Here is a 24,715-nt window from a genome sequence, read left to right as displayed (position 1 = left end):
TATTCCCTCTTGAATATTTTACTCCCATTTATTATCCTCAAAATCTCTTTCCCTTGTCCGCCGCAATTGCTTTTGCCTATGTTCTCGCATTGCACAAGAGTTGTTCGCGATATTCCCCATCAGAGTTGTTGTCAGCTTAACACACTTCATCTCTTTCTATATGAATTCCTCCTCCTGATCTCATATTCTGCCCCAAATCTGTCATTGATTTTTTATCTTTTTTATATACTAGTATATACACCCGCCATCCCAGCCTTCCTTATATTTCAGCACAACTCAAAAGGATGTTTGAGCTTTCGTTCCGTTTGAGCCCTCTCTGTGGCCAGCTTTCTATTCAAGCAGCATTTGCTCACTTGTTTGCGCTTTCGTTTTCCCCTCCGTGGAGGGCCATGGGGACACTGTAAACGGCCTTCTGCTCTTCTTTCATCGCGGAACTGAAATGCTGTTTGCCCGTCTCTCAGGGTCCTCCATTGAAGGGTAGAAACGGTTGCGTGATGTTGCAATAGGAACCCAACACACAACCTCAAAGAGTCCATCACTCGTGAACATGTCCTTCCTGAAAAACTTGACCGGTCAGAAGAAAATTACGCGAGGTATACAATCCAAGGCGTTTATGACACACATACCAATTGCCCTATGCTAGAGATGGTACTAATTCGACGGACAGATGGAATACAGCCAAAGCGCAGAGGGCCCAAGCCAGATAGCAAACCTGCACAAACACGGCGACAAGAATTAAATAGACAAGCTCAAAGGTACTAGCAGTCATTTTCGCTGAATAATACGGAAAGTTGGACATAGTACGGCTGTGCTGAGTCGATACCAGGACACACCGAGAGCGGAAAGAACAGTATATCAGAGCACTGGAGACGGAGATTTCACGATTAAGAGAATCCTACAGCAACGATATGTCGGCCTCAAATCTGTCAATCCACGCATCCAATCTATCAATTCAACAGCAGAAGAAAGTCTTACTGGAGCAGAAAGAGGAGAACGCGATGCTCAGACAGATTCTCACCGTGCATGGCATTTCCTTCGAGGCGGAACTTGAAAGACGAAAAGCTGCCCTTCGAGCCGGTGCCCGACACACCCATACACACTCCTTTGGCAGCACTATTGCTCATTCCCATCCACAACCCCATGCTCCGTCGCAAGCACACTCTCATTCGGTCTCGCAGGATCTCATGGGAGATGCGAACTACCCCATTGCTACGCCTCCTGCTACGGCATCCGCCGTGAGCCCTCAGACTGGTTCAGATTATACAGATACACAGGGTGGAAGAAACATTATTCCTTCATATTCGGGATCTCAAAGGTTCCAAAATGAGCAGCCCGGTGTTCCCGCAGAATCAAACGCTTGGGGAGGCGATAGTTTGGTGGTGGACGACATACCGGGTATTTTTGAAAAGGAGCCGCAGTTGGGTGTTGAGTTCATCCTCTCGTAAGGAAGAGAGCAACCCCAACCACGTAAATCCTGCGTTGCGTGGCTAAACGCGTCATTTTCAACTAACACTGATGCACAGCCTTGAAGAATCCTGCCGAACTCATATGGAATTTCTCTGCAGGCGAGCTGAGGACGACGAGGGCTCCGAGACAATATCCGGACACGCCTTAATGGCATCCTGCCCGCCCCCGACCCAAATCGTTTCCACAGAACCGGGTCAAATGTACCCCGTCCGGACCTACGATATACCGTATCCAAATCTAGCAAAACTTCTCAATTTAAGTCGCCAACTTGTCACAGATGGCCAGATCACGCCCATCATGGCGTTACAGTATTTAAAAAGCCACGACATGTATCTGTCATTGACACGAGAAGATGTGCAGAATATGATGGACGACCTTAATACTAAAATCCGATGCTACGGGTTTGGCGCAGTGATTGAAGATTTCGAGTTTATGGACTCGTTCAGCAGCGTGATAGCGAGGAAGCTGGAGCCTCTCATGGATGCTGACCCTGACGATTCCATGGGCCTCCCAGCTGCGCCCAGGAAACTTTCGTCGGACGGTCTGATGTATTCTTGAGACAAGCGGAAGGAAATGGCGGAAACCATTTTTGGATGATATCTTACTTCTACAAAGAAGAGGTTGACCGCAAGCTAAAATGGAAATAGAAACAGGCAATTTCACGTTCAACTGTATTGAGTTTCCTCTTTGTATATTAACTTGTTTTGCATTCCCTTCTCTCCTCTTTTTTTTGTTATCTTTTTGATTTTTTGATTTGTTTATCTGTTACTCCTGTACTGCGTATGTCTGTTTTCTCGTTAGTCAAAATAAAGTCTAAGCATTCAGGACGTTCTGGCTCTTGATAGTGTCTACTATCGGTTAGCGCCGTTGGGGAAACAGCTTATTAAGGCTGTAATATATTACGCGTGTATTTTACACCCAAACCTTAAATATAGCGTTATGTAATCATGCCAAGACTTTCTCCCACATCGAGAGATTGAACAAAAAAAGTCCGAAATTCAACAACGACGAGGAGGACGACACCACAGCCGTCCCATCTACTCAACAACGGCACGTCGAAGAAGGACAGGATCCAGACATCATCATGGCTCCCGTTTCGATTGCAGATATCGTCGCATCTCTCCCTTCGGAGGACTCTTGGGGCCCTCCTGTGACGACTGAAACGACTCTCGATGGTGTTCCTTACGCGCCCTTCTCAAAAGGCGATAAGCTAGGCCGGATGGCAGATTGGGCTTCAGAAGGGAAGGACGGAAGAGATGGGCGTGGTGGTAGACAGGCATATAACCGTATCTACAGAGGTTTGTACACTTGAAATATTAACATTGTTATTATTGTTTCCCTCCATAATTTTCGATATTGCCAGTTTGATAACTCTTCCGGCGAAAAATTTCAATAGATCAACAAGTGTATGGTGCTGGGACGTCAAGTTTATTCTCCGTGCAGGTGGCCGAAGATGAGTCTTCCTTCTCCGTCGTCGATAATACGAGATCTTCTACGAAGACTCGTGGATTTGGCCGCGGCGGGGGCACAGTCTTCCGTGGCCGTGGCCAACGAGGTGGCCCGGGGCAACGCGGCCGTGGTGGCTTCCAAAGAGTGGGTGCGGGACGGGGCGGTCAGCCTGGAGGTGATCGATACTATGACAACCGTGGTGGCCGAGGTGGTCGGGGCCGCCGATTTGGGTGGAGAGACTACGACAAACCACAGCGTAACCGTGACAGTTCGGTTCACATCCGCACTGAGTGGAACATGCGGGAGGAGATTGACTTCACGAGACTTGCGAAACTCAACCTCGAGACTCCCGATGGCGAGGATATTGACAATTATGGATTTCTATACTACTATGATCGCACATACGATAAGCCTCCCGTGAGAAACACGGAACGGAAATTACAGTCCCTTGATCGTGCTGCGTACAATGTCACCACAACCGCTGACCCAATTATCCAAGAACTGGCCGAAAAAGATGAGGCCACCGTCTTTGCAACGGCTGATATCCTTTCCATGCTTATGTGCGCTCCTCGCAGCGTGTATTCTTGGGATATCGTTATCATCCAACAAGGCAACAAGATTTACTTCGATAAACGCGACAACGCTTCCATCGACTTGGTAACTGTCAACGAGAACGCTCAAGATGCTCCCCTTGAAGCCTCAGAGGCCGGAGGAGCCAAGCAAGATTCCATCAACACCCCCGGTGCCCTCGCCATCGAGGCCACCGTCATCAACCACAATTTCGCTCTCCAGACTGTAATTGAATCCGAGACCTCCAAGGCCGACTTCGCCCACCCTAACCCATTCTACAACCCCTCTGAAGAGACCGAGCCCCTCGCATCCAAGGCCTACAAGTACCGCCGCTTCGACCTCTCACTTGAGAAGGATGAGGAGCAGCTCCAACTAATCGTGCGCACCGAAGTCGACGCCGTCGTGAAAAACAACATTAGCGGCGATGACCAATACCTGACCATCAAGGCCCTGAACGAATTCGACCACAAATCCCAAGGCGCCGGCGGCGCGCTCGACTGGCGCACAAAGCTGGTCTCCCAGCGCGGCGCCGTCGTCGCCACCGAGATGAAGAACAACAGCTGCAAGCTTGCCCGATGGGCGACGCAGGCCATCCTCGCCAAAGCCGACATGATGAAGCTCGGCTTCGTGTCGCGCGCCAATCCGAAATCAGCGTCTGCGCACATCATCCTGGGCGTCGTGGGCTACAAGCCGCGCGAGTTTGCGGCGCAGATGAACTTGAACCTGTCGAACGGGTGGGGTATTGTGCGGACGATTGTGGACTTGGTTCGAGGGCTGGAGCACGACGATGGTGAAGACGGCGGTGACGGCGACGTGCGCAAGTTTGTGCTTGTGAAAGATCCGAATAAGCCTGTTATTCGACTTTATCAGGTTCCGGTGAATACGTTCGATGAGGATGAGGATGCTGGGGTTGAGACGGTGAAGGAGGAGAAGGAGTCAGATGAGGATGAGGAGTAAAGGCAGCTAGTAATTTTAATTTATTTTATTTTTTTTAAATTTACTTTTCCTATTTGATTACTTGGTTGATTAAAAGCGTCGTTGATAGGGTTGATGACGCCGTTTAATGACACCTTCTCCCTTCGTTTTCTTAGTTCTACAACTTACCTTCCCGAATATGCGATAGATGATGGTAATGCCACTTTTCCGTATTTTTACATTCCACGGATATCGGAAAAATATGAGACGTTAATGTAAGGGGTACTTTTCTGTTCCTATACACCCCGGCAGAATGATATATATATATATATAACGTATTGTGCGCCAAACACTTCCCTAGCTCGAGTGAGAGACTGCGAATGTCACGAAAAAAATCATTGTCAGATTAACCAGTCAGGTATCCCTATTACTATATTTCATAAACATTCACCAATATGCAACGCGATTGTAGTCTTCTCTCCTAAATGCGTTTGCCCTCACGCAATTTCTTCAGGGAAACAGCAGTGGCCGTTCAGAATATGAGACGGGAAAAGAAGGAAATGAACTTGAAGAAGTAAAAAGAAATATACGGGAAAAAAACTAGGTAGAAGAATTAATAAATAAATATGCATATCTCTCTCTTTATTATAGAAAAACTAACTTTTCTGTACTGAAATGTGATCTCACATGAAAATCTATCTAGCCAGCTCTGTGATCAGTACAACTCTGATATTGATATCATCACTAGATATCTTCACTAGCTATCATCGCTATTGCTACATATCATTGCCATATATCATTGCTAACTAATCAATATATATCATTGATAGATATCATTCATTCAAACAGGTGAGTAGATAAATAGATCAATAGACAGTCAGATAATCATTTAATAAGTCAGTATTATCGGATAAATAAATAACTAAATGATGATATTTATTCTTATAGAGATTAATTGAATGTTGAGCAGCTAGATTGATTGAAAGATGGAGAGATAGTCTCAGATAAATAGATACTGGTAGCTATCATTCTCTTTCATCAATAATTAATTCAATATCAAACAAATAAAAATAGAAGTTATCAGTTAATTATAAATCAATATTTAATTCTTTAAAAGTTTCATATAATTCTCCATACTCCATATAACGATGTGACGGTTAGCCAGCGGCTGAAAATGGCCGTTTTCGCGGCTGCTTTTGGCCTCCCGCTAACCGCCCAACGTCGATCATCACGTGAATTTATCCCCACGGCCGCGACGTTTCCCTCCACGCCATGGCCACGATTTTTGAAGTTACTGCATTTTCGAGGCTCCTACATAGTAGTCACCCTCGCTCACCCACTGCCCTTCTTTTTGGGGGGGGGAGCCGTTTTTGATGCTTCACTCAGTCGGTTTTGGCTCCCCCCCCCAGATCATGTTATTCTCTCTGCTTCCAGTCCCCGTCTCTTTCATCATGCCGTCTACAGCTCCCTTCCCTCCCCTCCTTCACAGCACTACCCGGCCAGTTCTATCCATGAAAGCGTCTCAGTCTTTCATTATTTATTCCGGTCCCTCTCTACTGTCAGCTCTTCTTGAGCCGCCCCGATCATGGCGCCTCTCTCTTGTTTGGCCGGACCTGACAAGCAGAGCAGGAGCAAGACGGATGTCAGGTCTGCTCTGGATACCCTCTCCACGCTGGATGCCATCTTTTCAGACAGTGGGTATGAAAGTGGCTCCGTCAGCGACGATGAAGACGACGACGACGGCCAACTCCCCGCCGAACACTACCTGGCCTTAGCAGAGAGCCTTGATATCGCTCAGCTTCGACAGAAGCGGTACAGCCCCAATACCCAGGAAAAACTGGATGAGACCCGTGATTACTGGGAGAGGTAGGCAGTGGCTCGTTTGACCCTCAGACTGTGCTATAAGCTCACCAGTGGCGCTGGGCAGGTATTGTCGGCACATCAAGACTAACGCGGAGCTGCAATGGAATCGGATCTCTGATTCAGAGGAGACGGTTCGCTTCCTGTATGCATTCTTCAGTTGGCGGTGTGATATCCGTCGTGGCAAGAATAATCGATACTGTCCGGGCATTAAATGCAAAAGCTCACTGGAGACATTCTGGAAGTGGTGGCATCTTGTCCTCAAGCAGGAAACAGCATCGGGACTCAGCAAAGATACAATTGTCAAGGTGGAAGATGTGAGCACCTGTGCTCCCTCTCCTCGGATCACTAAACCAGAAGCACCACTAATCCCTTGCAGGTTGTTGCACAGGTGTCCACAGAAAAGGAGCTGGCTCTTGTTGGGCGGCCAAAGAAGAACATGTATATTGAAGATGTTGCTGAGTTCGCTCAAGTTGTTCTCACCACCACTGAGATGACCTATGTCTGCGGTTGGCAGCGCATTCAAATGCTTTTCTTCTTGCAGCTTGCAGCCATCACCGCCAGCCGTCCCTCGGCGATCCTCCATCTTCAGTATCGAGACATTGTGTTAACCCTGATCCGAGTTCCAGACGGTGGACGCCCCCGATTGTTCGTATTCTTAAAACCAGAGTTTACTAAAAGATTTCTTGGAAATAAGGCACCGTATGTGTTTCTGATCCTCGTAGCATGGCCTAGTTGACTGACAGAATTGATAGGAACGAGTTTAAGGTTCCGGAAATCATCTTTGACCCGACCCTGGTTCTCAGCCCGCATATCTGCCTGCTGACCATGCTCTTTCACATTGGGGGATTCAAGTCAATTTCAACAACTGGACCAGTGTTGGATTCCGCAGAGAAACTCTACAGTGCCAAAGTGCTGGATGGCAAGGGACAGCAGCCGCTGCTACTAAAGGATGAATTACTGGATAAGTTTGTGTTTTGCCAGACCGAGCCAACACCCACCGGATTTAAAATTTGCTTGGATCAGAGGATGACTGCATCCATGGTGAGTTCCCGGATGCGCCGAGCCGGTGAGATCACGGGCTTTGAGGAGGTCGCCCACCCGTACAACCTCCGCTATGCTGGAGCTAAGGCATTTAACAACAGCGGTAAGTACCCCTCCATTTTCTTCATGTTTCAGTCATGTCGGAAGGCTAACGATGAACAGAGGAAGTTACGGAGGCTCTTCAGAACGTCATGCTCTAACACGCGGATATTCGCACCTTCGTCAAGCATTATCAGGTGGACGTCGACGTTGACGCGCAGGGAATAGTCCGGAAAACAGGCTCCCAAACAGCATTGGTGCGATTTGCCTGCTCGATGAGTGCATCAATCGACCCCAACCGACCGTATAAGCTCTCTCCAGAAGAATCAAGGTCCCTCAACTACCTTCCAGTTGTCCTTGGCCGGCAGGATACTGTCCAGAAGCGCAAGCGGGAATTGGATGACCGTGAAGCCGAGTTAGAACGTGCCAACAAGGTGTGCAAGACTGCTTTAGGGCATCTTGACGACAGAGTACTCGCCGAGTCCAACCCCGAGGTGCTGGAGAGACTGGAGGTTTTCCGTGATCGGACAGCAGAAGCAAAGTCGGTGTACAACAGGGCTGTCCGTGAGCTGCGTAACGAGAAGCAGCGGCAGCGGAACCGACGGATCCGTGAGAACCTTGAGCGCTATAAGAATGAGCAACCTGTGATTGACCTTGAACGACAACTGGCCGGGAAGCTAGTGGATACCAAAGTCATGGACACTTTCGAGCACGAGGCCTTCATGCCTCCGGAGCACTTGATGTTTGTTGACTGCATGTTGACCATGCCGGGCGCTAGTCTTGAAGCGGAATATCAACGGAGGATCAACACAATCAACGCAGGGGTCGCATTCTGTGGCGTGGAGGAAGGGCGGCCCTCGCGCCGGCCCGCGCGCCGGCCCGCGGTCGATGATGGCCCTTATCCTCCGACCAAGCGGCAGAGGTGCCTGGAAAAGGATAACACTGAGGTCCTCTTGCACCAAGCTATGGAGTCTGTGCAGGCCAAGTCTACAGCTGAACAGCCTCAGGCTTGCTTTCGGCCTCGCGTTTGCTTTCTCTGCGTTGGGAATCCTAGTTGCTCGCTGAAGGACCGCATTATGGAATACGCAACACCCGGATCACTTACAAGGCATTTTCTACGAAGGCATATCAACCCTCCATGGCCGGCCGCTGGGGTTGAGTGCAATGTTTGTGAGGGGAAGGTGCTCCCGGCCAAATCTGCTCTTCTCAACCATGCAGAGGAGGCCCATGGAACTGTTGTGCGGGGTCGCGCTCGGGAGAAACTGGCGTTAGAATATCAACGGAGTCTAGAGAACTAGTTTTGTAGTATAGATGTGTATATATATATATATATGTAATAAAAGGAGTTGCAGTCCTCACACATCATGGCCATGCTTACTCTTACTCAAATGCATGCTATATCAAAACACAAACGAAATGTAAATCAGACTACATTGCCCTATCGACACATACACTGAATCCGCATTAGTTCATGTCCCTCCACTAACACTTTTGCTACAAAATGCCTAGAAATCTAAATCACCATCTGGAACTATCCGGTTCCTCATTTTCGACTGAGAATGCCAGTTGATGAGGCTGGAGTTGGAAAGTTGGGGGCAGCAGAGCTAGCCAGTGTTCAAGGAAGCGGATGTGGGCAGCGTTGCTGCCGTTAAATGGCGCTAATCAATATTTGCCGTAATCATGGATTCTATGTCTCTGATCCCAAAAAGGCGGCGTGCGCGAATGGGGCCATAGTCAGGGCGCGATCCCGACATTACACAAAAACGATGCCAAGACCTCTTCTAAGGTGGGTTGCAAAGACGGCTCGCACTTCAGGAATGGCACGGATTTTCAAAACTGCTTGCCGACAAAGACCTGTTCCCACCTCCCTTGCCGCCGGTTCCCTGAAATAGGTCTGTTCTTGGGCGCGAGCCGATTGTTACTACGGTCCTTTTTGCGCACGGTTGCATTATTTTGCTCCGATGGAAAGCAAGCAAAAGTTGGGAATTTCATCTATTTATATTTCGCCATTCTAATACGCGCCGCACCGTATCGATCAATGAAGTCCCCATCATCAACCCATTTTAATTCACAAACTATTAATCTCACAACGATCCATCGTGTCTTGAAACTGAGCATCTTGTAGTTCTTGAATGATGAGTGGTTGCTGCTGGAGTTCCTTCCTTCGCGCTTATGTCCGTGTAGATCGTTTAGTTAATCAGCCCACCGAATAATGAAGCCATTCCATATTCATATTAGCAAATGCGATGATGCGCCGGGATCCAGTAGAATTCTTCGAGGCCCTGTGAATTGGCCCTTTCCAAACTGTCGATAATTCTCAAAAGTATGGACTGGCCAGACGATCTCCGGGGGTTCTGGAGGGCTTTTAGGGCTGCCTGGTTGTCCGTAAAAATCGCCGCTTTGTTGCGGCTTGATGATGTTAAAATTAAGTTTAGGCCAATGAGGATGCCAAGAAGTTCTGCCGCATAAACGGTGGTGGCCGTTTCTTTACCGAGGTACCGTCCCCGGGGCCACTACCGTCCCTGGGGCCACTGATGTCCCTGGGGCCACTGCCGTCCCTGGGGCCACTGCTTTTGCCGTCCCTGAGGCCACTACCATCCCTGGGGCCACTGCTTTTACCGTCCCTGAGGCCACTGCCGTCCCTGGGGCCACTGCTTTTGCCGTCCCTGAGGCCACTACCATCCCTGGGGCCACTGCTTTTACCGTCCCTGAGGCCACTGCCGTCCCTGGGGCCACTGCTTTTGCCGTCCCTGAGGCCACTACCATCCCTGGGGCCACTGCTTTTGCCGTCCCTGGGGCCACTGCCGTCCTTGGGGCCACTGATTTTGCCGTCCCTGGGGTCACTGCGTCTGCCCCACTAGTACGGTAGTAACTTATCTAATGAATCGCATAAACCACGTTCTCTGTCCAGTTTTCCTTTTTCTAAATAGGGAGAATGAGGAGCCAGGTACAGGCCGTCATTAGAGCAGCGAAGACTCAAGAGGCTGAATTTTCAGTAGCTATCATAAAGTAATGATCTTTAGCTAAAAGATTTATTGTCGAACGCAGCTGCAACACGTTTTCCCTAATGAACTTGTAGTATGAATGGGAGGAAAACAAGAACAAAACTATCAGTGATGTACGTGAAGATTCGTACCACATCTGCAGTATTTCTATTGCACTACGATGGAGAGATATATCCGTCTTCTGTGCGAGGGGGGCACTGAAGTCTTCAAACCCCGGAGCCAGAGGAGGCGTTATATCTTCCATGTCGTCGAGTCCGGGGTTAGATGGGGAATAAGTTCCTCGCTGAACCAGCGTTAAAGGGCTATTTATCGGCTGTATTGTAGGGGGAACTTCAGATCTTGTAGATTCTACAAAATCATTCTTCTCCGCAGCCATCGCCGCATGATATCCTGACCATCTCCTGAGCACCGAATACAATGGCCGAAGAAGGAGAATATCACCTCCCTTGTAACAGCGAACGAGGTCGGGCGCTGAGCAGCAGGCTGATCACAACCATACACATGACCCACAAAGAAATACGCCCCGTCGTTCCGGAGCTGAGAGGCTCGAGGACGGTTGTATCGCCGGACGTCGTCCTCGCCATTGTGACTTAATGCCGGCGTAGAACCCGCTTGTCCGTTTGGAAAGATGTGCTCCAGTCCTTGCTCTGGGGCACACGTTTCAACATCGCAACGAGCTGTGGTCTCATTAGTTTCACGGCAGCACAGCTGTCTGATCTCCGCGGAATCATAACTCAACCTCTGTGCTACGCCGGCGAGCCGGTGCGGGCCTCGCACACGGTTGAGATCGTAGACATTCACTGCGGTTGCTTGATGGTCCTGGAAGAGGACCACAAACTGTCTCATCGCGCACAACCAGAGCTGGACATACGACGAGCACACTCTCATCCTCTGTGCCTCATCGCGACTCATATGGTCAACAGGCATATCTGTGTACTCGCCAAAGGATAACTGGATAGGGCATCTGCCTTCCCTGGGGCCACTGCTTTCCCTAGGTCAGAAGCCTCCTTAGGTCAGAAGCCCATCAATCAACCCCTCTCTCAACAGGCCAGGAAGTTGAACCGACGAACCCCCAACTGCACTGCCCGAACCTCGTGATCACTCTCCCCGCCCTGAGTATATATATATGGGCTCCCTCCCGCCTCGGATCCATCTTTCTTTCAATTCCCTTTCCACCTTCCATCCTACACCGTCGACCGAAACCTTCCGCCAGGCCCTCTCCATCTCTTAGCTATGGCGTCAGCCGATAGTTCCCGCACAGTCATCATCATTTCAGACGACACGGACGAACAGCCCCTGGCACGAGGGACGCGAACGTCACAAAGAAAGAGAACCTTCACAGACTACAGCTATCCAACCTATGATGGTCCATTCGATGATTTAGTGTCTTCTGATGCTCTGGAGTCCGAAATGGAGCGGCCACCGAAAAAACAAAAAATATCCAACTTGGACACGGTTTTGGTAAGACCTTTCCCAGTGAGACTCTTGGGGATATTTCCTCGCTGATATTGAGATAGGAAATGGCGAATCAGGAAATTCATACCATTTTCGAGGCGGAGCGTGCGAAGAGGAGGAAGCTGGAAGAAGAAGTGCAGCACCTGCGTGCAGAGATGACTATGAAGGATGAGCTGTTCTGCAACCTTGAGACTAAAGTCCAGGAGCTGCAGCATCGATGTCAATGTGAGATTTGCTATAGCATCCCATCGGAGTGGAGAACCCTTCTGCCGTGTGGACACCGGTTTTGCGCAGGATGCCTTCGTCCTCTCATTGGCGATGACTGTCCAAAGTGTCGTAAACATATCACTGGTATCCTCAAGAGCTATTAGGATTAGATAGAAACCTTTTATCCTTTTTCTTAGTCAGAGCGGTAGAAACATCCTTGTTAGTCGCGACTTTGTTCTAGTTTTGAGGTTTGCTCTGTGTTATATTTGACAAATATATTAGTAATTCAACTTCTTGTCAACTTATGAGCCAATCAAATGTCAAGTTCAAGTGGAGAAATGAAAAGAAACTTACATTTACAACTGATACCTGCAAAGAAGGCCGGCATAGATCCTCTAACAAGTTCACCCATACAGATTATTATTAGACTTCTTCACGAAGCAGAACCTGTCACATCTTCCTTATTAAATTTGATATTGTCAACTTCTCCTCCTGCCTCCAAAGAACAGAGAGAAGGGAAGGGGGCTCCGCACAGGCGACAAAAGAATGAAGGAGCCGAGGGCAGCGGTTGTTATAGCTTCGGAGAGTCTGTGTCACAGTATGCCGACAGCGAACGAGAACAAGAGAGAAAGACCAAGCGTCGCGCGTAGCAAAATGCCGGGAAATCCTGGGGCCTTTTGACAGAGGGTCCTTGGTCGCCACAGGACCACAGAAATCGATTCAATGGCCTCTGCCGTCTACAGCCCAGCACGGCCACAAGTTGGCCCTCTTTGAGCCTACCAGGTCCATGGATCGCGTTCCATGGACCCGTCAGGCTTATTGTCTCCTGCCTCCAGCATGGCAACCTAGGTCAGTGGTCCTTGGTCATTATGCTAGTGACCACATGATGTAGTCCCTGGCCTTTTGTCAATATTCTTCTGCCACCGTGCCTTTGGCCTGATTGGACTTCGGCCCTCGAGTTTGGACAGAGACTGTACTTCGATGAGCTACCAAGGGTGGTGAACAGAATGCTGACTAATCTTGCCGATAACCCTAACTTGTCTAATCCCGGTATGGTGAGTTTATATATGTATATATCTCAGCAAACGACAACGGGTTGCTGTATCATTATTGCTTGAGATTGATACCAACCGCTATCGCAATTGCCATTATTACTGAATTATTACTAATTACTCAATATCCCAGAAGATGATGTCCCACCCGACCATACAAACAAATCTCAGCAATGAATTAATCAGAAATAGAAAGGTTTCGTGAGATTCGGCCATCTCCCTGCATCACTGCTGACATAATCCACGTGACCTCGTTTGACGACAGTTGTTCTTCCAGGAGTAATAAGCTGCCAGCAGTTCCAAACCTCCAAGCTCCTGCAAATCGTCCAATGTCATATTGGCATATACCTCATAACCCACTGGAACACTCTCTATATTCCGTCGAAGGGATGGAATGGCGATAAACTGATCAGAACCACAAGGCAAGCTGGTGGAAATCATTGGTTCATCGATGATGATTGGGTCTTCTGCGAGAAGTGAGGTGTGAGAAATGTTTTTCACAGCACAGGTGCTGAGCCTTACCAGCAGAACCTGAGTACTTCCAAGGCTTTTCTTGCGTGCCCCACGTTTCTTGTAAATCTGTCCATCCTACTATCTGGTACATCTCATCCCCGTCTCGCTCATAGACCAGCTTCAGTATCTTCACTTGAGAAAGGGGCAAGATAATGTATTCCCGCTTATCCAGCTCCCCCAACGCATCACCTTCCCAACGGTCGGACACCAGGGGGGTAACTTGCTCTGATCGGTGGGCTTGGATGTGATGTTCCTCGCCCGGGCGTGGGTCAGCCTCGATGGAATCATCGGAGTTCAACGGCTCCTTCGATGTGTTGCCTTCGCGATCTTCTGGGGCCAGGGGAAGAGTTGGCTCTCGTCGATTGGATGGGTCATCAGCAACATCGCTCGGGCTTGGGTGAGCCTCCTCGATGGGGTCGTCGGAGAAATCCGACAGTTGGAGTGACGGTGGGGGAACATTGACTGGGGGGGAGTCGAACAGGATCCATTCGTCCCAGTTAATGTCATCGAGACCAGAGACGGTGGATGGCAGGGCAGAAAAATCAGCAATCACCTCACTTGCTGCATCCTTAGAGAGGTCACCGGACGCAGAGAAGAGGGGCACGGGCATGGGCATGGGCATTGGAAGGAGGTGCTGGTGCACTTCGTCTGACCGAGGATCAGGAGTGTACGCCCACAGGAGGTGCTCCATGTGCAGCCGAGGTGAGGGAGAACGGTTGGCAGGTCCAGAGGAGGTGATATCGTACGTGAAGGTAGCCATGTTGTGAGGTGAGATGATGGGATGCTCTTCTCCCTCGATCTCGATCCAGGAGGCACTGGAGGTCTTTATATGTCTCACGATCAACCCCCGCCTGCGAGCAAAAATAGGTCGAGGCTAATCGAGGAGGGTAGGAAAAATAGTAGCTGAGATGTGTCTTGCGTGGATCGCCAATCATCCACACCGAAGAAGCCGCCGAACCGGGGAATGTTGCATTGATGGGGTGGGCTAACGCAGAAGTGCTCCTGGCCACCACCCCCATGCCAACATGGGCTCTCGTCCAGTGAATATCAGCCAGTCAACCTACTCAGCCCCCCCTTTTCCCCCTGGCCATGCGCCAGGAAGTCGAATCCACAAACCGCTAAACCCGGGGACAAGGAGCACGGGGGCATGCATGAGGACGGCCGAACTTCACCCAACCATGTGTGCCAGTCAAAAGTGCGCCTGACTTCGTCTCTGTGCTCGCTCGACTCTAAGCGAAAACACCAACATGAAGCAATATCCAAGGCGCGATTTGCATCGAGGTTTATCATTTTGTGATACACACCCCCACGAGTGCGGTTTGGCAATCCCATAGGGGCTTTATACGCGAAAGCAAAATGAAGGGAAATGCCAAATGCAGCTCATCCTCTGGCCCTATCATCCATGCCGGCTTCTCCAAAGGGCGCAGCAAGGTGGGCGTCAGATCAAGCAAACGTTGGACTCTCATCCAGCCAACATCGACCAGTTGAAGGGGATTCCCCCGCACTGAATCAGCGCTCATACCAGTCAAACCTTTCCCCAACCCTCCTGATATGCCAGGAAGTTCAACCGGCAAACTGTTCGATCCTCTCTTCCAGTCGATAAGGCGAGGGACATGGGGCTGGCATGTAATGGAAAGACGGAACTACACCCGCAGCCAATCATCTGCGCCTGAACCAGTGCAGAAGCATCCCTGTCTTCACCCCTTTGCTCTTTTTTGCGAGAGGGCGCAGCAAGATGGGTATCGGGTCAGTCCACCCTAGCGTTCCCTTCAGGAATTAAGGACCAGGTGGAAGGGATTGCTAACAGACAGTGCAGCCAGTCCAGCCAGCAAGGGGTTGAGATATAAAGGGCTATAAAAGGTCTTCGCCCTTCTCCAAATCTTTTTCCTGCTTCAAATATTCGCCCATCTTGCTTCAAATATTCTCTTCTTCCTCTGCATCTCTGCACATCCTCAGCATGGATAGACAAGGAACCGAGGGCCCTCCGCCACTACCCAGTCAACTTTTGTCGCCCGGTGCGCAACAACCCGCTCTTCCAGCTTATTGCGAGATGTTGGGTGACTTTCTCCAAAAGGCGCCGTTTCAAACCAATACCTCCAGTAAGGGTTTAATGATCTCTCCCTCTTTATTGTCTGTTTTGCTCCTCATAATGCGGCCTTATATTTCTATTTCTCATCTAAGACTGCAGGATCCCTCAACGTCCCGGATGAGCGGCTGTCTGTTGACAGGACCTCAAATAACCGGCCTCAGCCTCCTGGTGGTATCGAACTCGACGGCCGAGACAATATCTCGGATTCTGGGGCTACGACAGAACCGTTGGCCCATGATGAATTGGAGAATCTTCCCTATTGGTATGAGGCGCAGCAGGTTGAAAAGAGCCTTAGGATTTGTCATGTCGGAGATAAAGTATGGCGAAATAATAAATATGTTCACCGTGTGCTTTATGAGAAGGAAACATATCTCCCAGACCATTGGCTCCCCGAAAATGCGAGGCTCCAGCTGCGGAAGGAGGAGCAAAAACAAAGACGGAAGGGGGAGAAACAAAAGAAAAGGAAGGAGAAGAAACAACAAAGGAAGGAGGAGATGCAACGAAAGAGACGTCTGAGGACATTACGTCCTCGACCATCAACACGCAATTAATGGAAGATGGGATGTCAAACCGCTCATTTCTTTATTTGATATTATAATACACAGTCATTTGTCCATCTGCCTCTTGCATTAATTAGATGATACTGAAGTGGTGGCTAGTATAGTCGAGTCAACATCTTGCTCCACGTCTCGCCCATCTGCCGGAACGCCCTAATATGGATCCCCCCCCGGGAGTCAGTGAAGTGGTGGCCCACGACCAAAACTGTAATTCCCCTATGGGAGTTAGGGAATTGGGAGAATGCTGATGAAGGCAAACCCTCAAGGAGAGTCACAATTTTGCACAGGGGGCCAGTAAGGATGGAACCCCATGCGGTGTCGGCATCCCTAGGGAAGTAAGCCCCTTGGGGAGTGTCAGAATGTTGAGTGAACAGGCAACAAAGATAGAATCCCATGCGGTGTCAGCATCCCATGCGGGGTTGGCATTCTCGGGGAAGTGAGCCCCTTGGGGGAGTAAACTCCTTGAGGAGTGCCAGAATTTTGAGTGAGAAGGCAACAAAGATAGAATTCCCATGTGGTGTCAGCATCTTTGGGGAAGTGAGCCCCTCAGAGAATGCCACAATTTTAAGCTCATAGCCACCATAGCAAATCCCGTGAGGGGCGCCATAACCTCAGAAGAGAAGGCCACAAAATTAAAAGTCCGTAAGGAGACGACTCTTTAACAGAGGATAGTGCCATGCTGACTGAAAAAGCCACAGAAAGGATGCCCATCGGGGATGTCATATTTTTTAAGTGAAAGGCCACAGATAATGACAATCCTTGAGGTGAAAGACGAACTTGAAATCTTATTGATTCTTGGCATTTTAGGGTTCAGCAAGCACCATAGCTTTGAGCGTGTCTAAATTTATAAGTGGATAGATTGTATATTCGGCGGCTGCATCATGACACATACACGCGAAAGCAGCCAATAAAACTTCGACTAGATATACTTTCCAAAAAGAGCTTAGTGATGATTTCAAATTAACACTAATTAACAACAGTCTTTCTTCTATTCCTGCTTCTTCTCAAGTTTCTCTTGCTTCCCTTCTTCCCTGCTCTAGTCTTCTGATATTTCATGTAGTTCTCGCACGTTGTTCGAGATGGAGGTGGATAATGTTTCTCCTGTTTCTGTAAGAGCTACGTCTTTCCGGGGCTGTACGCATGGCACTCACTATATCTTTGTCTGGTGGTGGAAAGTGGCTGTTCGAAGCATCAGACTTGTTAAAATTAATTGTAAAGTACCGGTTGTCTTCATGGATGAGGAGGTAGACACCTTTGCAGCGACAGTCATCGAAATATCTACGCAGCATACGCTGCAGTGTGCCTTTCCGTCGGTAACGCATCTGCACGAGGCTACTGTGCTCAGCCCATGGCTTCTTGACACGCTTTGAGCCTGATGTTTGCATGGTGTAGCATTTAATTCCAGTGTAGAAGAAGGGACTTAATTATTATCACTTGATATTATGGGGAGAGGGCTGGATATATAGCTACGAAGTGTTGCTTCGTCGAACCAAAAGTCGCTTTTTGAATGTGTACTTCTGTCGGATGTGACTAGTCGCTATGTCGCGGCGCTTGTATGCTTGGCCACGATCTGCGATCTGAAACTGTGGTCCACGCCAGTTTGATTCGCGATTGAACTCGGCCACGCGATCCGAATACATGGCCACGCTTTGCAATCCGAAACCGTGGCCCTCACCATTTTGACTCAATTTTCCACTCGGCCACGCGATCTGGACCATTTATGCTAAAAGAGAATACGACTACATGACTGTCAAATCGTGTATGCTGATCAAATCGCACAAAACATCAAAGATGAAATTGCAAAATCACAAAACTGCAAAAATTGCTTTTTTGCACAAGTGTAGAAATACAAGCGCACAGCTTGTCAGTCAGAGCTGGGCCTTGCGAAGCTTTAGCTGTCTTCCATTTCGTAGCTGTGGTGTACATGAAATGTCACATCATATACAATCTAGATGGTAGTCAAGGTCCTCCAGCGGGTACCCAACTCCTAGAAGAGGGGAGAAGCGCCCACAGGGGAGGAGCGCCCACAGGGTAGGAGTGCCCACAGGGGAGGAGTGCCCACAGGACAACCACACACTGCTCATATCTAATTTTTGAAATTTCACCACAACCGCGCGTGTAATTAAGCTTAAATTGACGTCATCTTATTAGCCTGGTTTTCGGCTACGGCCCGATACCCGGAACCATGGCTAACTAATAAGGCCAAGTGGCCTCAGTTGGGCGTGCAGCCGCAAAACCTGCACGAGCATGCAACCCAACTCATAGCAGAAGCGACAGCACTGCTAGCTCTAGACAAAGGACAACGCCAGAAACTACCAGATCGGTCACTTGAATCCTTTCTAAACAGTGTACAAGCTTATGCCAAGAAATCCAGAGCAGCTCCGTCCTCCCACGAGATCCTCGACAAGCTCAACCAAATCCATCACATAGCGAAGACAACCATCACAGACGACCTCACCCTCATCAAGAACGCGGTCAACCATGCAGCAACGCACCCGACAGCCAGAAACCCAACCTGGGCCGACAGAGTCAGGTCCGGTGGCACGCCCCCCCAGCCCAGAACGCCTCCACCCGCACAAACGAACAGCAAGGAGAGGGAGATAATAGTCAAACTACGCAACCCCGAGGCGGCTGCGCTGCTGCGAGACAAGACACCAGGAGAGCTACGCGAAAGAGTCAACAATGCACTGAAGGAGCGAACACGCAGCACGGAGCGACCGATTCAGGTGGTAGCCGCCAAACAACTGAAGCGGAGACGTGTCTATCCACACGGTGAACATCGAAGACGCCAACAAACTGCGAGAAGAACAACAGTGGACACAGCCCCTGGGCAGAGAGGCCAGAGCTCTCCAACCCACATACGGGGTCCTGGTTCACTCAGTTCGTACGGATAAGGAGAACATAGACCCCGGCAACCAGTCACGATCCATCGAGAAGATCCAAACAGAGAATGCAACTTTACACCCTGGAGCAACGATCACCTACGTGGGATGGCTCACGAGGACGGGAGCAAAGAAACCGACTTCTTCACTGGTGTTAGAATTCACCACCAAGGAACATGCAGACCGAGCGATCAGAGAGGGATTGGTCCTGGATGCCTGCTACCATCACTGTGAACTCTACGACAGAAGCTGCAAGCTGAAGCAATGCTACAAGTGTCAGAAATACGGCCACATTGGAACTCAGTGCAACGCCAATGAAACATGCGGATACTGTGCAGAACCCCACAACACGAGGGACTGCCGAAAGAAAGAAGAAGATCCAAACTCTACACCCAAGTGTGCACTCTGCAAAGGGCCACACGCAGCGTGGAGCAACAACTGCCTCACCCGCCAAGCAGAGACAGCGAAGGTTGAACAAGCAAGGAGAAATCGACCTTCTTACTACATCAGACCCGACGCCGCAAGCAAGGTGGCACAGCCTGCCACCCGCCCTACCATACCCCCGTTCACCAGCGGTACCCTACGACGAACCCTGGACCAACGCAAGCGTCCCGCGGAAACCCTGCCGACTGAACGCACCACTGCACGACTGAGACGGAACCCGCAGTCGACCACGTTTCGCAACTTCACGCAGGAAGATTCCGAAGTCTTTGTGCTGAACAAAGAGAGCCTGCACAGAGCGATGGAGGACCGGGAAAGAGAAATGAGAATCGAAAACGAGGAATACACCCCGAACAGAGACTCGCCGATAATGACTCGCTCCAGAACCGCATCCCAGCAACCCCCTGTAGACTCAGCCCTCATAGACCCCGCACTGACCGACCTCGAAATGACGCAGACCGATGAATAGTACAAACAGCCTGTCCATACTGCAGTACAACGTCAGAAAGTCCAAGAACAAGGTCATGGCCAGCCTGCTGAAGGATGGGAGCATCAAGGAGTTCGACGTGATTGCAATACAAGAACCGTGGCGGAACAATTTCACCAACACAACCCACTACCCACGACCTCAATCCTTCGATCTGGTGTACTTGGACGACCCAGGCACTAGGACGTGCATGTTTATAAACAGAAGAATACCGCGCGGCAGATGGACCGCAACTACCCCCTCTCCTGACTTCTGCACTGTCTCCATCCAGTGCACCGAGGCGCCCGAGGACACAATCCATATCCACAACCTCTACAATCCGGAGACCAGCACAGGGAACAGCACCATCCCCCTCCTGCGCAGAACGATAACCGAAGCCAACAGTGAGAAACAAATCGTGGTTGGGGACTTCAACCTCCACCACCCACTCTGGGGAGGCACAGGTAGCGACCGGGACGCTGAGGCGGAAGAGTTGGTCACACTCATGGCCGACCAACAACTGGAACTCCTGATCCCACAGGGCACCGTCACGTACGATGAACACAATAGACAAACCACGATCGATCTCGCTCTCGGTACACCGTGGATTCACGAGAGGAAGGCCTACTGCGGGCTCAGGGAAGATCTCGACCACCAATCGGACCATCAACCAATCGCCGTAACAATCATGACAGCGGTTGAAACATGCGACCCGCCCGACCAATGGCAATGGCAACGGACGAACACACAAACACTGGAGCTAGAACTCCAGAGGAACCTACCCCACCCAACCGTCTTGGACTCAGAGGCGTCGGTGGACCAAGTACAAGGACTAGTTCACGCCATAACAAGGGCCATCGATGCCTCCACACCGAAGGCCAAACCAAGCGACCGCTCGATCCCCGGGTGGACACAGGAGTGCAAGGAAGCACAGAGGACAGCGAGACGCCTTCGAAGACGATACCAGAAGACGCGCCTCGAGAGCGACTGGGAGGCATACTGCCAAGCCAGGAACTACAAAGGGAGACTCATCAAAAAGACACTCCGCGACGCTTACCGAGCAAGGGTAAGGGAGGTGAGCGACTCGCCACACGGACTTTGGAAGCTGGCTAGATGGGCCCGCAGGCGAGGGACAAGACAGGCGTCCACACCACCTCTGCGCCGAAGCGACAACGGCCTGGAGCACAACCACCAAGCCAAGGCAAACTTGTTCAAAGAGACGTTCTACCCAACCCAACCTAATGTGGATTTGTCCGACACTGCAAACCAAAGGTACAGCGACCAACTTACCTTTCCCCCTATCACAGAACAGGAGATAACTCGAGCAATCGGATCCATGGCCGCCAAGAAAGCACCGGGACAGGACGGCATCCCGGCACACATACTTCAACAACTGCTCCCCTACCTGACACCTCATCTACTACAGATCTACAACGCATCCCTGGACCTACAATACTGCCCAGCGCACTTCAGACAAGCCAAGACGGTGGTGCTACCCAAGCCCAACAAGAAAGACCTGTCAGAGGTGAAATCGTACCGCCCGATAGCCTTGCTGAACACCCTTGGTAAAGCCTTGGAGTCCATCCTGGCAACAAGGATCTCTCAGGCGGTCGAAGAACACCAGCTCCTCCCACGCACGCACGTAGGGGGAAGAAAGGGAATGTCAACGGAACACGCGCTTCATGGACTGATGGAGCTGATCTATCAGTCTTGGGATAACGATCAGGTAGCCAGTCTCCTCCTGCTGGATGTAACAGGCGCCTTTGATCATGTCTCTCACCCCAGGCTTCTGCACAACCTGCGCAAGAGAAGAATGGATGAGAAGATAGTTGGGTGGGTGGCAAGCTTCCTACAAAGCAGAACAACAACTATACAGCTGCGGGAGTACACAACAGAACCTCTTCATGTGGAGACCGGGATCCCACAGGGATCTCCGATCTCTCCAGTGCTCTACCTCTTCTACAACGCTGACATCCTGGAAGACGCGCCCCTCCGGGTGACCGGAGCAGCGGCCGGAGGCTGGATCGACGACATCTACTTCTTCACCAGCAGCTGCACCACCGACGAGAACTGTAGGAAGTTAGCAAGAATGCATGGACGGGCGGAGGCATGGTCGGCCACTCACGGATCAAAATTCGACCTCAAAAAATACCAATTCATCCACCTCACGCGAAATCCAAGGAGACACGATGTACAACGGGCCTTGACCATATCGGACCTAACGATTGCTCCGACGAAAGAAGTCCGCTACCTGGGCGTCATGTTGGACCAGCAGCTTCGATGGGGCCCTCAGATACAGCACATCGAAAGCAGGACGTCGCTGACGTTAAATGCCTTGAGGTCCCTGGCAGGTTCAACGTGGGGATCAGCGCTGGCCACGCTAAGGCTGGCATACCTGGCCATAGTGGTCCCACAGATCACATATGCCTGCTCCGTGTGGCATACACCGCGCGGCGAAGTAGGACTCACAAAAAAGATGCGCACGACCCTTGACAGGATTCAACGAGAAGGGGCGAGGATCGTAGGAGGCGCATACCGAGCAGCGTCGGGCGCGGCCTTGGACGTCGAGCTCTTCATAACGCCCCTGCGTCTGCAGCTGGAGGAGCGAGCACACGACGCAGCACTGAATATCCTCACCGGCAGCCGGTTCCAGAACGAAGACGGCAACAGCACCTCAGCATGGACCCCACCGATACGCGGAGACTCCCCCGTCAGCCCCCTAACGCGCCTCTACAACAGCCTCGTGATGAAACTGGGAGAAGGAGCGGTCAGTCACCTGGAGTCGCGGATCCCATTCCCGGTAAAGCCGTGGTGGAGAGCGCCCACGGTCACTATCATGGAAGGTCGAGAAGCGGCGGAACGACTGCACACACATATTATCAGCGGAGCTGACCCACCACTGGCAGTCTACACTGACGGTAGCGACATACACGGGAAAGTGGGGGCTGCTGCATTAGCGCCGTCGATCCACACCCAAGAGCTCGCTTATCTCGGCAAGGAAACAAGCACCACCGTCTATGCAGCCGAGCTTCTTGGCATTCACATGGGCCTAAACCTAATCCTAGCGTCAGGCCGGCGCAGAGCAGCAATCTTCACGGACAACCAGGCAGCCCTAAAGGCTCTCCAAAACCCCAGAAGATCATCCGGCCAATCCATACTTCGGAGGATCATGGATACTCTAGAGAGGGTCAACTCCCAGGGCCTCCAGGTGGAATTCTACTGGATCCCGGCGCACCAAGGAATCGAAGGCAATGAATTGGCGGACAAGCTCGCAAAGGAAGCGACGGGTTGCAGACAACAACGAGGTAGACGTGGGAGGATGATCACAGTGAACACCGAGGACACAGCAGACACTCCTGATTTCTTAAGGCACCTGATATCCGCAGCCAAGTCGGAACTTCACCGCCAGACCCAGGCACAGTGGGAGCGGGACTGGGAAAACGAGTCCTCAGGGCGAGCCACCTACGCGCTCACACCAGCACCAGGTCCTACTGTCCTCCGTCTGCACCACTCCTTACACAAGGCCCTCAGCTCCACCATCGTCCAGATGCGCACCGGCAAGATTGGACTACGAGAATTCCTCTACATAAGAAAGGTGCCGGAGATCACCGACACCCTATGCGAATGCGGAAACAATCAGACAGTACGACACGTCCTCCTGGCGTGCCCTAAATTCAACAACCTCAGAGCGGAAACATGGGAAGACACCGAGGGAAGAAGGGAAAGACTGGATCTCAAGGAGATCCTGACCACGCCTAAGCTAGCTAAGAAGGCTGCAAGATTTATGATCTTAACTAGACTCCTCGGGCAATATGGAGAAATTACGGAGGACAAAATACGATAAGGCATGCACTGAGTTCTTTCGGTTTATCGGACAAACAGGAGTCAGGGGGACCCACTGGAGGACCTTGACTACCATCTAGACTGTACTATATGATGTATATTAGCTATAGATACCCATCGTCTGCATAGCTGCGGAAAGCGGCTGGGCCGGACGTTAAATTGAATAGAAGAAGAAGAAGAAGAAGAGAAGCGCCCACCGGGGAGGGTGGGCTGACTTTTAGAAGAAGTTAGCTTTTAAATCCATGGGGTATATATATCCCATCAAGCTTCGTAAACTCAATCTTGAACCTGGTTGAAAACAGCAATTTCCATCACAAATTTAATGAGAAAGAACCCATCCGAAAAAAAAATGTCACCTCCCAAAACAAAAAGGTGGGCCGTGGATGACATCATAGGTAGAGGGCTGCTTCTGCTCTGGGGCAGCTTCTGCTCTGGGGCAGCTTCTGCTCTGGGGCTGCTTCTGCTCTGGGGCTGCTTCTGCTCTGGGGCTGCTTCTGCTCTGGGGCAGCTTCTGCTCTGGGGCTGCTTCTGCTCTGGGGCTGCTTCTGCTCTGGGGCTGCTTCTGTGCTTGATTGATTGATTGATTTATTCATAGACTGTCCCAGCCGCCCTCAGGCAGCATGCAGCGTACTACTATCAGGAGTTTCTGCTCTTTTCCTTGGAACTCAGTTATTCTTGGTAGAAACTCCCAGTTGGTACCCGGTTATTTCTGCTAGAATTACTTCTTTTCCGCCTGAGCTTCTTCTATCTATAGTCTTCCCATCAGTTCTTATCTCTGCCTTGTTAGGTCTTTCCTGACCCTTCTCGACTTCTGACTACTGGGGTTACACTCATATGCTAGTTATATTGAAGTACCTTGGA

General features: G+C 50.5%; 6 protein-coding genes across 6 annotated transcripts; 4 read left to right on the top strand and 2 right to left on the bottom strand.

Annotated features, from left to right (window-relative positions):
• Positions 1–908: 908 nt before the first annotated feature.
• Positions 909–2,025, top strand: HCAG_00268 (predicted protein; the record flags this gene model as incomplete). The annotated part of the gene is made up of 2 exons (XM_001543172.1): positions 909–1,441; positions 1,524–2,025. 2 exons carry the CDS (start codon positions 909–911, stop codon positions 2,023–2,025), a joined length of 1,035 nt encoding a protein of 344 aa, XP_001543222.1.
• A 526-nt stretch (positions 2,026–2,551) lies between these two features.
• Positions 2,552–4,443, top strand: HCAG_00267 (hypothetical protein; the record flags this gene model as incomplete). Its single annotated transcript, XM_001543171.1, has 2 exons — positions 2,552–2,765; positions 2,864–4,443. 2 exons carry the CDS (start codon positions 2,552–2,554, stop codon positions 4,441–4,443), a joined length of 1,794 nt encoding a protein of 597 aa, XP_001543221.1.
• A 1,543-nt stretch (positions 4,444–5,986) lies between these two features.
• HCAG_00266 (conserved hypothetical protein) lies at positions 5,987–8,642 on the top strand (the record flags this gene model as incomplete). Its single annotated transcript, XM_001543170.1, has 6 exons — positions 5,987–6,267; positions 6,329–6,578; positions 6,641–6,963; positions 7,017–7,408; positions 7,468–7,493; positions 7,542–8,642. 6 exons carry the CDS (start codon positions 5,987–5,989, stop codon positions 8,640–8,642), a joined length of 2,373 nt encoding a protein of 790 aa, XP_001543220.1.
• Positions 8,643–9,775: 1,133 nt separating this feature from the next.
• Positions 9,776–12,399, bottom strand: HCAG_00265 (predicted protein; the record flags this gene model as incomplete). The annotated part of the gene is made up of 5 exons (XM_001543169.1): positions 9,776–10,187; positions 10,481–10,662; positions 10,791–11,340; positions 11,796–12,168; positions 12,366–12,399. 5 exons carry the CDS (start codon positions 12,397–12,399, stop codon positions 9,776–9,778), a joined length of 1,551 nt encoding a protein of 516 aa, XP_001543219.1.
• Positions 12,400–12,861: 462 nt separating this feature from the next.
• Positions 12,862–14,336, bottom strand: HCAG_00264 (predicted protein; the record flags this gene model as incomplete). Its single annotated transcript, XM_001543168.1, has 3 exons — positions 12,862–13,052; positions 13,300–13,434; positions 13,586–14,336. 3 exons carry the CDS (start codon positions 14,334–14,336, stop codon positions 12,862–12,864), a joined length of 1,077 nt encoding a protein of 358 aa, XP_001543218.1.
• Positions 14,337–17,965: 3,629 nt separating this feature from the next.
• Positions 17,966–23,855, top strand: HCAG_00263 (predicted protein; the record flags this gene model as incomplete). The annotated part of the gene is made up of 4 exons (XM_001543167.1): positions 17,966–17,981; positions 18,374–18,994; positions 19,128–19,951; positions 20,040–23,855. The coding sequence occupies 4 exons, from the start codon at positions 17,966–17,968 to the stop codon at positions 23,853–23,855; spliced, it is 5,277 nt and encodes a 1,758-aa protein (XP_001543217.1).
• Positions 23,856–24,715: the final 860 nt, after the last annotated feature.

The sequence above is a fragment of the Histoplasma capsulatum genome, genomic scaffold (assembly GCF_000149585.1).
Source record: "Histoplasma capsulatum NAm1 scaffold_1 genomic scaffold, whole genome shotgun sequence".
Classification (NCBI taxonomy): domain Eukaryota; kingdom Fungi; phylum Ascomycota; class Eurotiomycetes; order Onygenales; family Ajellomycetaceae; genus Histoplasma; species Histoplasma mississippiense.
Note: the sequence above shows the minus strand (reverse complement) of the source record. Positions and strands in the feature narration are given on the sequence as shown.